The sequence below is a fragment of the Ipomoea nil genome, unplaced genomic scaffold, assembly GCF_001879475.1.
Source record: "Ipomoea nil cultivar Tokyo-kokei standard unplaced genomic scaffold, Asagao_1.1 scaffold0179, whole genome shotgun sequence".
Classification (NCBI taxonomy): domain Eukaryota; kingdom Viridiplantae; phylum Streptophyta; class Magnoliopsida; order Solanales; family Convolvulaceae; genus Ipomoea; species Ipomoea nil.
In genome coordinates, this window is record NW_017616607.1 from 2172210 (window position 1) to 2187438 (window position 15229).

Consider the following 15229-nt stretch of genomic DNA (forward strand, 5'->3'; position numbering starts at 1 on the left):
AATATTATTTATTATAAATTAATTAAAATAATAATTATTATTATTAAAAATATTTTTTTTTTCAAAAAAAAGAAAAAAAAGCCGTGGCCGTCCGGCCACGGCTGTCTTTGAAGAAGGAAGACAGCCACCGACTATCTGGCCTTTTTTTTTGTTAATTTTTAATTTTTTAATAATTATTATTATTTTAATTAATTTATAATATATAATATTTTTAATAAAAAATAAAATAAGGACACGTGTCAACACCGTATGCATTTAACCTGATAAACAAGTCAACTTGGACTTAATTAAACAATTTTACACGTTTAGGGGACCTGCATGGAGCTTTTTGACTTAGGGGGCCAATTTGACACTTTTTCCTATTATTTCCCAATATCACTTCCTGTCTACCACTTCGTGATAGCTTGTCTAACAAAAAATACTCTCAACAGGAATTGAACCATAGATCATCAAGTATTAAGTATCTTCAAGTATGCTTTAACAAGTCTTCTTCCATCTCATCCGTCTTAACCTTTGATGACTTTAACGCTTCATAAATTTGTTAAGCTATGATCCTGCTTACATTTATTCTTCCATCAACGAAGTGTTCACGTAGGCTTCATGGCAAGGGTGCACCATACTTTGTGAACCAGAACTGACTCAAATAGAATAAAATTGGGGTCTACAAAATACATTTGGCTCATCAAAACTTATACAATATATTCCTAACAATTTCCCCCTTTTTGATGATGCCGAAACTTATACCCAAGTCATTTGGCTATGTCAAATTTTGAAAAATAATCTGTTTGTCCAATTTTATTGCGACTAGCCATTTGACGGGTTTAACACATTTAAGACTTAGAGATTTTAATTTTGGACGGTCCTAAACGTATATTGAGACTAAGACGCGAGGTTTGCGTATTGATTTTTATCTTTTAATTTTTCTTCCCCCTTTTAATTTTATTTTCTCAATTATACGCATTACATGTATTTGCTAAGTCCAATTTTAAAATCTTGAGACATAAAGCATATAAACAAACAAACTAGACAAATAACTTAAGTAAGCCGTGAGCTAGCAACTTATATTGCGTACCAAAAGAGATAATTCGAACAAGCTAGCTAGGATTATATACACCAAAAGAGAATAAGAGACTTCATTTTACCTCTTGCCAATCAAGGCATTCACGTGTGCCCTTAGCTTCTTGAAATCATTTTCACCTTCCTTGAGTTGGTATGGTGCGGTGACTTGCCAGTCGTTATATCATAGCACCGCGGTAAAAAACGGCGCCGTTTCTTTAAGTAAAGAAACGGCCCGCCGTTATAGTTAACGGAGTCCGCTTGTTTGGTGTATTAAACATCAACTGACACTACAGTATATCTAAACCGAAACTGCAGTTATATCAAAATGATACTGTAGTTATAGTGAAATGAAACTGCAGTGTATATAAAATGAAACTGAATAACATTTCACATATTGGAGTGTATATTGTACAATGAAGCTGTAATTATATCAAAATGATCATGTAGTTGTGTTTTAATGAAACTATAGCGTATATAAAATAAAATTAAATAACATTTTCACATATTTGAATCTATAAATATCGAATGAAACTATAGTTATATCGAAATGAAACTGTAGTTGTGTTGAACTGACACTGCAGTGTATACAAAATGACACTGAAGAACAGGGTTACTTTTTGCAAAAGGGTGCGAAACAGCGGAAAACAAACACTGTTTATTTTCATTTAAAAAAAAGATGCGCGGTGCATGATTGATCATGCACCGTGGTGCATGATATAATTTGCCGTGACTTGCTCGGTTACATAATTCCCGTACGCCTCTTGAATATTGTCACCCCGCAACACTCCGGCTTGGTACCAAGCAACGCATTCTTCAAATGATCTTTCATCTACCATCTCGTTGCTTGAGTGCCCGAAAAATGTCTCCAACTCATGTACTAACTTCATCTTGGTCTCATCATAAATCGATCTTGAAGGTGATGATCTTGGGCATTCTTGTGGATTTGGTAAGTCCAAACTTTGAGCAGTCACGAGGTACTCCATGATCTTTCCTCCTCGGCCTCGACCTTGACTCTTTGGCATAGGAGAGACTCCTCGTGGTACTTCTGGAGGTCGAATAAGCTCAACAAGTGGACGTTGTGATGACGGTCCAATTAAATGATTTACCAAATGACTTGGAGCTCCTCTAGCCCTTTCCCCCTTTTCGGCAGCAGCAACATAACTTTGAAAGCTTGCCGAAGCATCGAGTTGGCTTTTCTGAACTCCAACTACTAGATCGTTATTCACACCGGTTTGATGAAGTAATGCCTTCAACTGATTTTCCACCAACCGTAGTCTTGATTCGCAATCGGTGCATTTTTTTCCCAATTCAAGGAACATCTTCAAGACTTCACGGTTGTGTTCTTCTTGCTTGGTAGTCATCATAGCCATATCACCTTTCATTGATCCTTGGCCAAGTAGCAATGATTCGGCCCTTTCATACACGCCTTTGTGAAAATCATCCAATTTGGTATCAACATTACCAATTCGGTGGTGAACCTTTTCAAACTCTTGAGAAACATCTCCCTTCATTTCTTGTAGTTCCCTGCGTACATCTCCAACAATATTTTGCCTTAAAGCTTCAACATCAATAGGATGGGAATGTACCTCGGTGTGTGCCGTAGGTTGTGGTCTTGGCAATGTGTAATCTACCAGCTCCAGTGCATCCACGTGAGGTGTGTTCTCAAGTTGTAATGGCTCGGAAATGGTAGTATCAACAGGTTCGGTAGAACATAAAAGTAACGGAGTAGACGATTCAACTTGCATCACTCCTTCTTGTGCATTCTCACGGGTTTCACACTCATTCATATCACCAATATTTCCTTCATTCACTGATTTTGTCACATTCGTAGCCGTGTGTGGAGAGAGAGCATCAAAGCTAAGATTATCTCCTCCATAAGTCGAAGGAAATACATCCAAATCATTTAGGCTTCCACCATCGGTTTCCTTCAAAATTGATGCTTCTCCCGGTGGTCCGTGTGCTTCCTCTCTCGAAATAATCATAGCACGGGCAATATCATCACGAGCAAAGCCATCAACTGTCTCAACGGCAACTTCAGTAACAACTTGTGAAACTTTCTTTCCTTGGCTATTGGCAACTTTCCTCATAAAATATTCATTGATCATCGATAGCCTCGTAGCAATAACAAGGTTTCATGTACCTAACCATATATGCAAGAGCAAACTCCTCCAACTCAAGTGTATTCGGCCCTATGGTTGTAGCAACCGAAGGATGATCACTCAATCTCCAAGATCTCCAAAACTTGACACGATTAAGTTCCTCCAACAAAACACTGTCCGCCCCACACGTAGGAATGTCATCCACACTCCCAATCTTACTTAGAACTCCCACTTCGTCTTCATTCGGGTTCAAGGAGTTGACGATGGGTGCGGGTAAGGTAACAAAGGGATGGCTACAAGCATCATCACTAGCTCTCCCGTGGGTGTTGGACTCTCCAAGACTAGGCTCTCGGATGACAAGGGATTTCTTGGTTAAGGATATGTTGGGCGGGTTTGCTGGTTTTCGCTTTCGGGTGGCTTTTTGTGAAGGTTCGATTGGGGTTGGTGTTCTAAAGATGTAGTTTTGGTTTTGGATAGGTCTAGACTTAAACAGGGCAACTCCTTTGGTTTTCAACAACTCTCCAATAACAAAGCCATATCCAAGATCATTAGGAAACCAACCATTAACCAATGGTTTCGCACATCCAACCTGCTCAATCATTCGTCCAAACACAAAAACTCCCCAATCCACAGCAACATTGTTCAAGATAATATGCATCAAACCCAATTTCTCCTTAGTAAAATAATTCCTACTAGCATACTTGCATTCAATAAATTTATGCACAATATCTAGCAACATTCCATACTCATGTTTTAACAACACTTTATTTCCATGATTGCAAGTCCCGACCGGTGCGGTATCGTGCGGTATTTCACTCCAAAAGGCATTTAAATCAAATCCATGATTTTCAACTCTTAAACCTTTCTCTAATAAATTATACTTGTTCGAATATCATCTAATCCAATTGATAGTTCTACACCTCCAACAATAGATTTTATAAAGCCATTTTCGACATATGCATGCTTATAAAAATCTACTACTTCATTCTTGTAGAAACCATCATACTTGAAAGAGCAAAAATTTAATAACCCACTAGATTCAAGAGAGTTTAAAATTTTTACCCCCAAGTCTTTTGATTGAACATGCTTGTTGTAGTCCTCAATGTCTAGGATCATCCCGCATATCACCCGTGTAGATTTCCTTGATCCTTCGGCTTCAATTTGATTTGGAGTTCCTTCCATCTTGAATTAGAACACAAATTAGGGATTTTTGAGGTGGATTTTTCGGTGGTGATTTCGGCAGTCCGAAATTGTGGGTTGAAGGGGATGGATTTTTGGTTGCGAGTGGGTTTAAGGTTAAAGGTGAGGATGGGTGATGGGTATTTATGTGTAGAAGAGAAATGTGTGGAAGATTTGGGATGGGTTGGGTAGGTTTAGAAGATTTTAGAGCTTCCCTTCCTTCTTCTTGCTTTCGGCCGGCGGTGAGATTGAGGAAGATGGAGGCTAGACTTCTTTCTTCCTCTTCTACCCGTTGGAGGCAAGAATAAATGCCCAGGTAATATTACCATCTTGCCCTTTAGTGGATAGAAAGAGATTGTAGAACAATTGAGGGCAACTTCGAACTTTCACTGATTTAAATTTGCCAACTCAGATTTTAATACTCCATTTGTAGGTACATGGCGCCAAAAATTAAGCTTCAATTAACTTCCACCTGTAGATGTTCATGGAGAAAAAAATTTCTTCGACACATAATTGTTAGTGCAATAAATATATTCACGCCAACAATTTTAGATTAAGATCCGATAAATTTTGACAAATTTTTCTGAGCAACAGATAAATAAAATCAGGCAGATGGGTGCAAGTTCCAATTAAAATTGATGCTAGATATATTTGTAATCTCTAAGTAAAATCACATCAATTGACTTCTGAGCACGTCAAAATTAAAAAATAAAGCTGTTAAGCACATAATTCATCCTTATCTTTAAAATTACATACAATGCATCAATTTCAATTTGCAACTTATTTGATCCAATATCATGCTGATTCCCCCTAAACCATATGCATGCATTTATTTAACTATCATGTTAGTTCCCCCTAACTATTATACCTTTTACACAAGTAAAAACAAACAATCAATTTCTACGTACCCAAATCTCGTAAGATAAAATTACAAACATGTACACAAATAAATTGTAACACATTACTCAAATTAAATCACGTAGAACACATAGGTAACAAATTTCATGCAATTTCATGCAAAACACGTACACATATTTTCGAATTTAAGAGTTTTGAAATACTTAGCTCATTTCGATCATTCCAATTTCGTGCCTTAGAGTTGCAAATCGAAATTCACACAACGGTTTTGTGAGAATGTCGGCAATTTTATTTTCTGTGGGAACATGATCGATCTTTAAATCTTTCTTCTCGATGTGGTCTCGTATGAAATGATGTCGGACGTCGATATGTTTGGTTCACGAGTGAAGTACTGGATTTTGGGTTATTGCAATTGCGCTAGTATTATCACATAAAATACTAACATTTTCGCATTTAATCCCATAGTCCAACCATTGTTGCTTCATCCACAAAATTTATGCACAACAACTCCCAGCTGCAATATATTCGGCTTCGGCAGTGCTCGTAGCTATGGAGTTTTGTTTCTTGCTGAACCAAGAGACCAATCTTCTCCCTAAGAACTGGCATGTCCCTGAGGTACTTTTTCGGTCAATTTTACACCCTACAAAATCTGCATCTGAATAACCAGTTAGTGTAAAATCTCCTTCTTTGGGAGACCATAATCCCACATTGATTGTTCCATTTAAATATCAAATTATCTTCTTGGTTGCAATCAGATGACTTTCTTTTGGCTTTGATTGAAATCTCGCGCATACTCCAACTGAGTAGGATATATCTAGTCTACTCGCGGTTAGATATAGTAAAGATCCAATCATTCCTCGATACATCGTTTGATCAACGTCTTTGCCTTCGTCATCTTTGTCCAATTTTTGAGAAGTACTCATGGGAATTTTGACTGAGGATTTTCCATCTAGCCCAAATTTCTTTATAAGATCTTTTGTATATTTGGCTTGATTCACGAAAATTCCTTCTTTGAGCTGTTTGACTTGAAGTCCCAAAAAGTAGTTCAATTCTCCCATTATGCTCATTTCGAATCTGTTCTGCATAAGTTTAGAGAATTTCTCACACAAAGATATATCAGTGCTTCCAAAAATAATATCATCAACATAAATTTGCACTAATAAAATATGACCATTTTCTTGAATTCTAAAAAGGGTTTTATTGACTAGGCCCTTGGTGAATCCACAACCAATTAGGAATTTTGACAAGGTATCGTACCAAGCTCGCGGAGCTTGTTTCAACCCATACAACGCCTTCTTGAGTTTGTAGACTTGATCACCAGTGCCTTTTACCTCAAATCCGGGTGGTTGCTCGACGTAAACTTCTTCTTCAAGTAAGCCATTTAAGAATGCGCTTTTTAATTCCATTTGGTATACTGTGAAGTTCTTGTAGGCTGCATATGCTAGGAAAATTCTTATTGCTTCGAGTCGTGCGACGGGGGCAAATGTCTCATCAAAATCTATGCCTTTTTCTTGCGAGTACCCCTTTGCGACTAATCTTGCTTTATTCCTAACAATGACGCCGTCTTCATTTGCTTTGTTCCTAAAGACCCATTTGGTGCCGATTACATTTTGATGCTTTGGTCTTGGAACAAGTTCCCATACGTCGTTTCGCTTGAATTGATCCAATTCTTCTTGCATTGCATCTATCCAACTTAGATCGGCTAGAGCTTCATCAATTTCTTTTGGTTCAAGTTGTGATAGAAAACATGAGAACATTGCATGTTGGTCCCTTGTAGATGATCGTGTTCTAACTCCGTCTCTTGGATTTTCAATGACTAAGTCATGTGGGTGACTTCTTAGCCACGTTCGATTTGGTTGTAAACTCATTGGGTTCTCAGAGTTTCCTTCTTGTTGAAACACCATTTGTTGGATTTCCTCTTGTTGCGAATTGTTGACGGGTATTTCTTCGGATTCATCTACTGGGATTTCTTCCATTTGAATTTCGGGTGCCGTCACGGTTGGTACTTCACGTGCCATAGTGGGTATTGGCTCAAATTGATGAATACCCGTATCACTTGTTTCTTCGAAATCCTGTAAGACATTTTCCTCAAAGATATTGTTAGAATTATTTAAATTAGAGTTACCTCCTTTATCTTTGACTTCTTTGCTGTTGCTTTCATCGAACACAACATGAATTGATTCTTCTACTACCATAAGCTGGATTTGTTGAAAATTCTGTACGCCTTGCTAGTAGATGAATATCCCAAGAATATTCCTTCGTTTGCACGTTCGTCAAAAGTCTTTAAATAAGACTTTCCATTAACAAGTACAAAACATTTACACCCAAACGTATGAAAATAAGTGAGGTTGGGTTTCCTCCCTTTCCATAATTCATATGGTGTTTTGTTATATGACTTGTGGATTAGACTACGATTTTGAGTATAACACGTCGTATCGATAGCTTCTGCCCAAAATCTCTTTGGTAGATCAGCGGCTGATATCATGACACGTCCAGCTTCTTTGAGTATCCTATTTCTTCTTTCAGCTACTCCATTTTGTTGCGGCGTTCGTGCGTCAGATAGTCGGTGTAGAATCCCTTGTGAATTGCAATATGATTGAATCACACCATTCACAAATTCGGTTCCTTGATCGGTTCGAATTGTTGCAATCTTCATATCTTTTTCGACTTGTAGTTGCTTTAGTAGCTCTGGCAACTTTGATTCAACTTCGCTCTTTTTCTTTATGAATAGCGTCCATGTGTACCTGGAAAAATCATCAACAACAACCAAAGTATATTTCTTACCACTTACTTACTGGGTCTATTGGACCAAATAAATCCATGTGCAGTAGACTTAGAGGTCTTGATGTTGACTCTTGAGCTTTGGATTTGAATGATGCTTTGATTTGTTTTCCCTTCTGGCATGCATCGCAAATTTGATCCTTTTTGAATGCAACAATTCGTAAGCGATTCTTCACAATTGTTCCGGTGCCTTTTGTTTTTCCGTATCGATCATTTCCTCCAAAGACTACTTTTGGTCCATCGATACTTTTGAACTCAACTAGGCTAGCTTTATTGCTGATCATGTGTCGAGAGCATCCGCTATCGAAATACCAAGTTTCCTGCAATAAAATTAATTATTCTTAGGTACCCACACTTGTTTGGGTCCTTTTGTGTTAGTAATTTTTGGCATCCAAATCCACCTTGATCCCATTGATCCAAGAATAGGTGATTTGTAACCATTAAAAACTTTATAATCATAACACACTTGCGAATAATGCTTTGGTGCGGGTTGGGAAGCTGATAGTTGCTTGATTTTATGAAATAGAGCAAATCTGGACTTGGTCCATGGTTTCTCTTCAAGCGACCAATCTTCTTCTGAGGGATATAATCTCTCAACCCCAATTCTCGGAATTCTTCCCATATTCCTATGAGGTTTTATTGCACTTGACTCGTTGGTTCTCCTTTGAGATACAAATTTTTGTCTTTTTAGAATTTTGTTGTCTTGCCGAGATATCATTGTGTTGATTCGGCCTTGCAACATTTTTATGGGCATTAATTTTGTTTCCAACTTCTTGTCTCATTGTGCTATACTGACTTTTCACAAATTTTACCACTGGAACTTTATTAATTAAACTAGTAGTAGGATTAGTCAGTTTTTGAGGGGTTTTAGAACATGATGGATCGTAGCCTAGTCCGGCTTTATCTCCATCGGGTTTTTGCATGTTTACCATTTTATCCATTATTTTGGATGAATGTGTAAATGATGCGATTACTTCCCGAAGGTTATGTTCTCGAACCTCTCTAGCTTTGCACTCTTCTTGAAGTCGAACATTTTCGGCTTTCAAATTACTCATTTCATTTAGAGCATTTTGCAAATTTTGTGCCATTTCTTCCTTTTCAAGGATTAACGTATTATTGCGCTCTTTGATTTGAGTATGAGTGGCCATGACCTTTTGACAATCTTCCATGAGACTTTGAAATGATTCTTGAGTCTCGAAAGAGGTGTCAACGGAACTAAAGGAACTAAAAGAACTAGAAGATACCTCTTCTCCATTTTCGTATGCCATTAGGCATTCTTCGTGCTCAGATGTTTGACTTACTAAACATAGCAATGCCGTGTCTTCTTGTGATGAATCACTCTCGTCACTGGATGATTCTTCGGATTCGCTTGCCTCTAGCGGATCACTTATCAAAGCTTTTCGTTTATCCTTCTTGAATCTCTTTTCCTTCGACTTGTATTCTTCCTGCGAAGGGTTAGAAGCATTCGAATTTTTGCTTACCTTGGGGTGTGGACATTCGACCATAAAGTGTCCGGGTTTTCTACAATTATAACACACATTTGTGTTATCTTCGACCGGTTCTTTCCTTGGTCTTCTAAACGAGCTTCCTTATGTTGAACTCTTGAATTTGTTCTTTCGCATGAACTTTTTGAATTTCCTAACAAATAAGGAAAATTGTTCGTCAGATAAAAAATCATTATTTCCTACTGACCTTGATGTAGACGGTTGATCGGCCATTAATACGGATGTTCGTTCATCGCGTTCTTCTTCCATTCCTGTCTTCATCTCGAACTCGTACGCCTTGAGATCACTAAAGAGTTTATCCGTAGATAATGTCCTTAGATCTCTATGGTCTCGCATCGCGGTTACTTTCATATCCCAGTTGGAAGGTAGTCCACGCAATACTTTGAGTGATATTTCCTTCTAGGAGATGGTTTTGCCAAGATCACTTATTTCACCAAGAATCTTGACTAAGCGAGCTTCCATATCGGTAATACTTTCGTTAGAAAGCATTTTGAAATCTTCAAATCTTTTCATGGCGATGGTTAACTTGTTGTCTTTTTCTTGTTCGTCGCCTTCACCGATGCTTATGAGAGTATCCCATATTTCTTTTGCTGTGGTGCACTTTCGAATCTTTGGGAATATAGTGTCATCGACCGCTTTAAACAAAATATCCTTGGCAATATCGTCCAAGTTATTTCGCCCTCTATCTTCACTAGTCCACTCCATTTTTGGCTTTGGAACATATTGTGGAGCATTTGGATCTCGTGCCGTGGTGGTATTAACTTCCATGATCTTGATAGGACCAGTAGTGATGACTTTCCACATTTCATCATTTAAAGCAGATAAGTGCGCCTGCATACGTATTTTCCAATCATCAAATTTATCAAGTGAGAAAAGCAAATTTTGAGCAAGAACCATATCTCTCTTCATTTTGAAGTTTTGAGATATGCCTAGCAGTCAAGAAAAGACTTAAATAGACAACCGCTCTGATACCACTTGTTGGTCTCGAATGGGTGGCGAGAAGTCTAGAGGGGGGGGGGGGGGGGGGTGAATAGACTTCTCTAACTTTTCAAACTTTTCTTAATCACACCACACTTTGGTAACTTCAACTTCTAAGTAACAAGCATAAACAAGTTAAACAACTTAGAGTGTGCACAGCGGAATATGTAATGACAAAGTGTTATGCTTGATTGTGTGGTGCTCAAAGAGAGATTCTATACATGCAACACGTTAGAAACACTTGATATAGATTAAGGATGATGTATGTAAAATTTCACTTGCATGCAGACGTGGGAACTATCAAACACTAGTACAGAAACAGTCATTCGCGTCCAAAGTTAAGGCTAATTCGCGTCCAAAGTTGCTGGGACGCAGATGGCGGGGACGCTGATTGTATAGTATTTTTCGCGTCCAAAGTAGCTTTGGACGCGCAAAATGATTATTCGCGTCCAAAGTTGAAGAACTTTGGACGCGTATAGTATTTTTTTTTTAAATAAATAAACACTATACCGCGTCCAAAGTTTATGAACGTTGGACGCATATAGTGTTTATTTATTTTTAAAAAAATACTATGCGCGTCCAAAGTAACTATAACTTTGGACGCGTAATAGTAATTTTTTTTAAAAAAAATATTTTTTTTTATAAAACTACCAATATTTTCCTGTAAATAAATATTTTCCTGTAAATAAATGGATGCAAATTGGCCCAAATAGCAATTAGTTTAAAATGTAGGTTTAAATAATTTAAAGCACAACCCATATTGTAATTTTAAGTCCAACAATCCCATTTTAAGAAATATTTCATTATAAAACAACTATTACAAAAGTTTAAAAGAACAAATATAAACACACTAAGAGCATACATCTTCCCAAGTGGGGAAAGAAGACTTTAGAGAAGTGAAAGCCCTCCGAGCATTAACCTTAGTGGTGTTCTTGCCCACTAGACCATCCAGTACACTTTCTTGCCCACAACTAGCCAAAAGAGTGAATTACACACAGGTTTGTTTTCTTCTTGCATTTGTATATCTATCTTTAAATTTGGGGACATTTTTGACAGAGAAATTTCAAGAAAAGTAAAAAACTCATATAACAATGCATTCATTTCTTGAATTCTTCACAGATATAGCTATGCACCACGTAACAGTACTGAAGAAATACCTGCTAATATCCCAAACAAGAATCTTCCTGCCAGAACTTGAAGCTAAAAAAGTCTCATGCTTGTGATTCCACCTAACATGGCCAACCTCATCCCTGTCACAAGTTTCAGAAAAGCCTTTAATACTTGTTTTCATTTACAGAGAGATAGAGAAAGAAAGGGAGAACAATTATGCCCTAACGATTGAAAAATGTCATTTTATACCAAGCCCGCAGAATAAGTCACCCAATCCCTATCACATCCTTACAAAATGCTGCCCATAAACATCATAATGAACAATTTTAACAAAATAATTCTTCTCTAGCACAGAGAATCATGCAAGCAGTACCCTATAGCCTAAGCCCATAAACAGTAAGCTATCCTCAAAACTTAAAATAGTATGACATTCTTTTTACAGATCTCTGTTAACCTAATTTGTATTAAAATGAAATTATCATTCTAGAGTTTTAGTTAATGAGAATTAAACAAAGGTTAGAGATGGGTGACACAAAAAGTGAGTTATACTGCAGCTAGTGTGAAGACCAAATCAAACTAATTGACTTAGCTTAACTTGTAGTTTATGAAATGATCAGAGTTTGAAAAGTTAATTAAAAAACATATACTACCTGAGGGAGGACATCCATTTCAGCTTATTACTTCATTCCACATTATTGCTGCATGTACACGCATATAAAGTTAATTAAAAAACATATCACTTCTTTTTACAGATCTCTATTATTGCTGCATGTACACGCATATCAATAACTAAAAATGATGACAAAGAACTCATTTAAAGGATTTATATGAAAGGAATTAACCATTGAGCCAATAAATGTCTGGGTATTATAATTCCTCAAGCTTCATAAATATCTGAAATGATTTAAACCTTTTCCCTGTTGCATGTTCAAACCTCAACTAGGAAACCATGAAGAACTATTTCCCAAGCTATTAATGCAAAGACAAGGCAAAAGTGTAACATAAAAAGGAAGAAACAACATAAACACAATTAGGTGAAGGCCAAAGATCAGATATCCTTTACCCCTGGAATAAAGTAAAAACATAAAAATATAGAGTTGATTGTGTGATGAAGAAAGACATGAATAATGGTAAATAATACCGAGTACTCAGTTTCAGATTATCAAAGCAACATCACTTTTTGTCACGAGACAACTCTAACAAGACAATCAAACAAGAGCTCAATTTTGCAAGTTCTTAGCTCATCTGCATGGATATATATCAATTGAAAAAAATGCAGGCATATCATAAACTTAGGTTTACATGTAAGAGTTGGACATTAGATAAAGCATTTAAAAAGGAGTTATGGAGAAGAAAATTGGAGAGGTACTAAGAGAATCACTATCCAAATACTCACCATGATTCTACGTGACCAGGAAAATCTACCTCTGCCATAATATTGATGCCTGTAATAAGTTCATTGAGTGAGACAACATTGACAAAGAAGCAACATCTTAAACGTTTGGAAAAATATTTTGGGATGCCATTACCTATCATTTTTGCAAAGCTTCAATTTTGTCCACAGATAGAAATGGGAAATGCAAAATACAGTATTAGTGCCACATAAAAAATATCCAGGAGGAATCAATCAATTTCATTCTATTTAACAAGTCCGAGAGATTTAAATAATCCTAGAGGAAAATCATTACTCCATACTAAAGAAAATTCACAAATGAATGGGACAAAGAATATAAAAAAACAAACATGAATCTCACTTGACAATGTCGTACGCACCTTCAACAGTATAGCGATCCATCTTTGTATAAGCCCCTTTCCACAAATTATGATATGTAGGCACTTCTATAGGAAATGACTCTTCATCTATGATGTGCCAATGAACAACATTCTACTGAATTGAATAAACAATGTCAGAAATACAACAACAAAAATTCAAAGAACCAGTAAATGCAGTAGTTGACGTATCATACAAGTTTAGCATATGACATGGATTCAATAACTTGCTTGATAATTTCAACAGGCAAATAGTGTCTTGAGGTATCTGCCAAAGGAGAAACTAATCAGTGGAAGGCAATGCATGAGATGCTCTGCAGATTCAAAACACACAACTTGCTCATTGTCTGGGAGAGGGAAACTAAGACACCATCAGGGGGTTATTATACATCTTATCATATTTTAGCATAACAGTTCATACCTAGAATAAGCTTTCAAAAAAGATTTGTGCTTAATAAGCTTTCTATTCACTCCTAGAATAGATGGCAGCTCCTTTATCAGGAAAAACATCGAGAAAGCGGATAAGACAGAGAGACTCACCATTTTCACATAGGGAACAGATGCTGCTCAAATTGAATAACCGAACCGTAGATTCTGAAGAGCAGTATAGATCCGAGTGAAAGAGAGAACCAATGAAACAAATATTCAAAATAAATACACATACGTAGATTCTGAAGAGCAGCGGCGGGGACGTCGATCGGCGTGCGGTGGACGATGAAGATCAGCAGCGACAGTGCGGTGGACGGCGCTGGACGGGACGATGGAGAGCGGTGGACGGCGTCAACGATCGAAGTGAAGGATGAAGATCGGATCTGCGTCGACGACGGGAAGATGGAGAGATAGCGGTGCGTGCGATCTGATCGGCTGCTAGGGTTTTTTTGGATAAAAATAAAAACGCGCGTCCAAAGTACTGGCTTTGGACATGAATAATACTAGGCATTTAATATAGGCGTCCAAAATATAGAGCTTTGGACGCCTATACTGTTTTAAAATTAAAATATAAATAAATTAATTACAAAAATGCCACCGCACTACACTTTAGGCGTCCAAAGTTTTAACTTTGGACACGAATTATTCGATTTTATTGATATTTTTTGTACTAGTGAAACCCAGACAGATAAAGATACGTGATAAATCGTAAAGGGTTAGTTCACAGTTGATAATAGCATGCACGAAATATAATGAGCAGTAAGTAAAGAGAGTGAGAGCTAGATTTATAGTGGTTCGGAGATGGTGTAATTCTCCTACTCCACTCTTCTCCTTTCACTCCAAGGAGGAAATTCACTATTCTTCGATCACCCAGATACAATAGTGAATAAGTGTCCACGGCACTTCTCCGAGTGCTTCGCACAAAGCTACACTCTACCAAGGTTTTTCGCAAGCTCCTCTTGTTACTCCGCCTTCCCGAGTACTTCGCACCAAGCTGTACTCCTACACCACGAGAACTATGCACAAAGCTACGCTCTCACAGGGTTTTCACAAGCTCCTCTTGTTACTCTTCCCTTTACAACAAGTGCTACGCACAAAGCTACACTCAAACTGGGTTTTTCACTCTCTCTAATTACTCTACCCCTTTTCTACACTCAGTAGAAGTGTTTACAATGAAATACAATGATTTCTTTCTTCAGACTTGAATTTTTTCTAATGAAGATCTATTTCTCCCTTTACTGGCTAAAAATATTGCTTGATTTTCTCTTTGTAAATCACTTGTTATTAGCCGTGGTTCCCCGTCCTTGTCTTCAAGTCTGCTTGGACAATTTATAGCCAATGAAAGCTATTTGTCCGTTGATCAACTTTCGATCTCGATCGTCCATTTTGAATTGTAGTTGATCAAATAATTGTGCCAACTTGGTCTGCAAAGTCATTTCGCCGTCTGTCAGAAGATTTGAA

At 37.3% G+C, this 15229-nt stretch overlaps 1 protein-coding gene across 1 annotated transcript; it reads right to left on the reverse strand.

Moving 5' to 3' along the window:
- Positions 1-11540: 11540 nt before the first annotated feature.
- LOC109179688 (probable beta-hexosaminidase fdl) lies at positions 11541-13652 on the reverse strand. The gene is made up of 6 exons (XM_019329180.1): positions 13537-13652; positions 13324-13454; positions 13099-13115; positions 12966-13014; positions 12518-12634; positions 11541-11709 (listed from the first exon to the last, which is right to left on the reverse strand). Exons 1-6 carry the CDS (start codon positions 13552-13554, stop codon positions 11541-11543), a joined length of 501 nt encoding a protein of 166 aa, XP_019184725.1. The 5' UTR covers positions 13555-13652.
- Positions 13653-15229: the final 1577 nt, after the last annotated feature.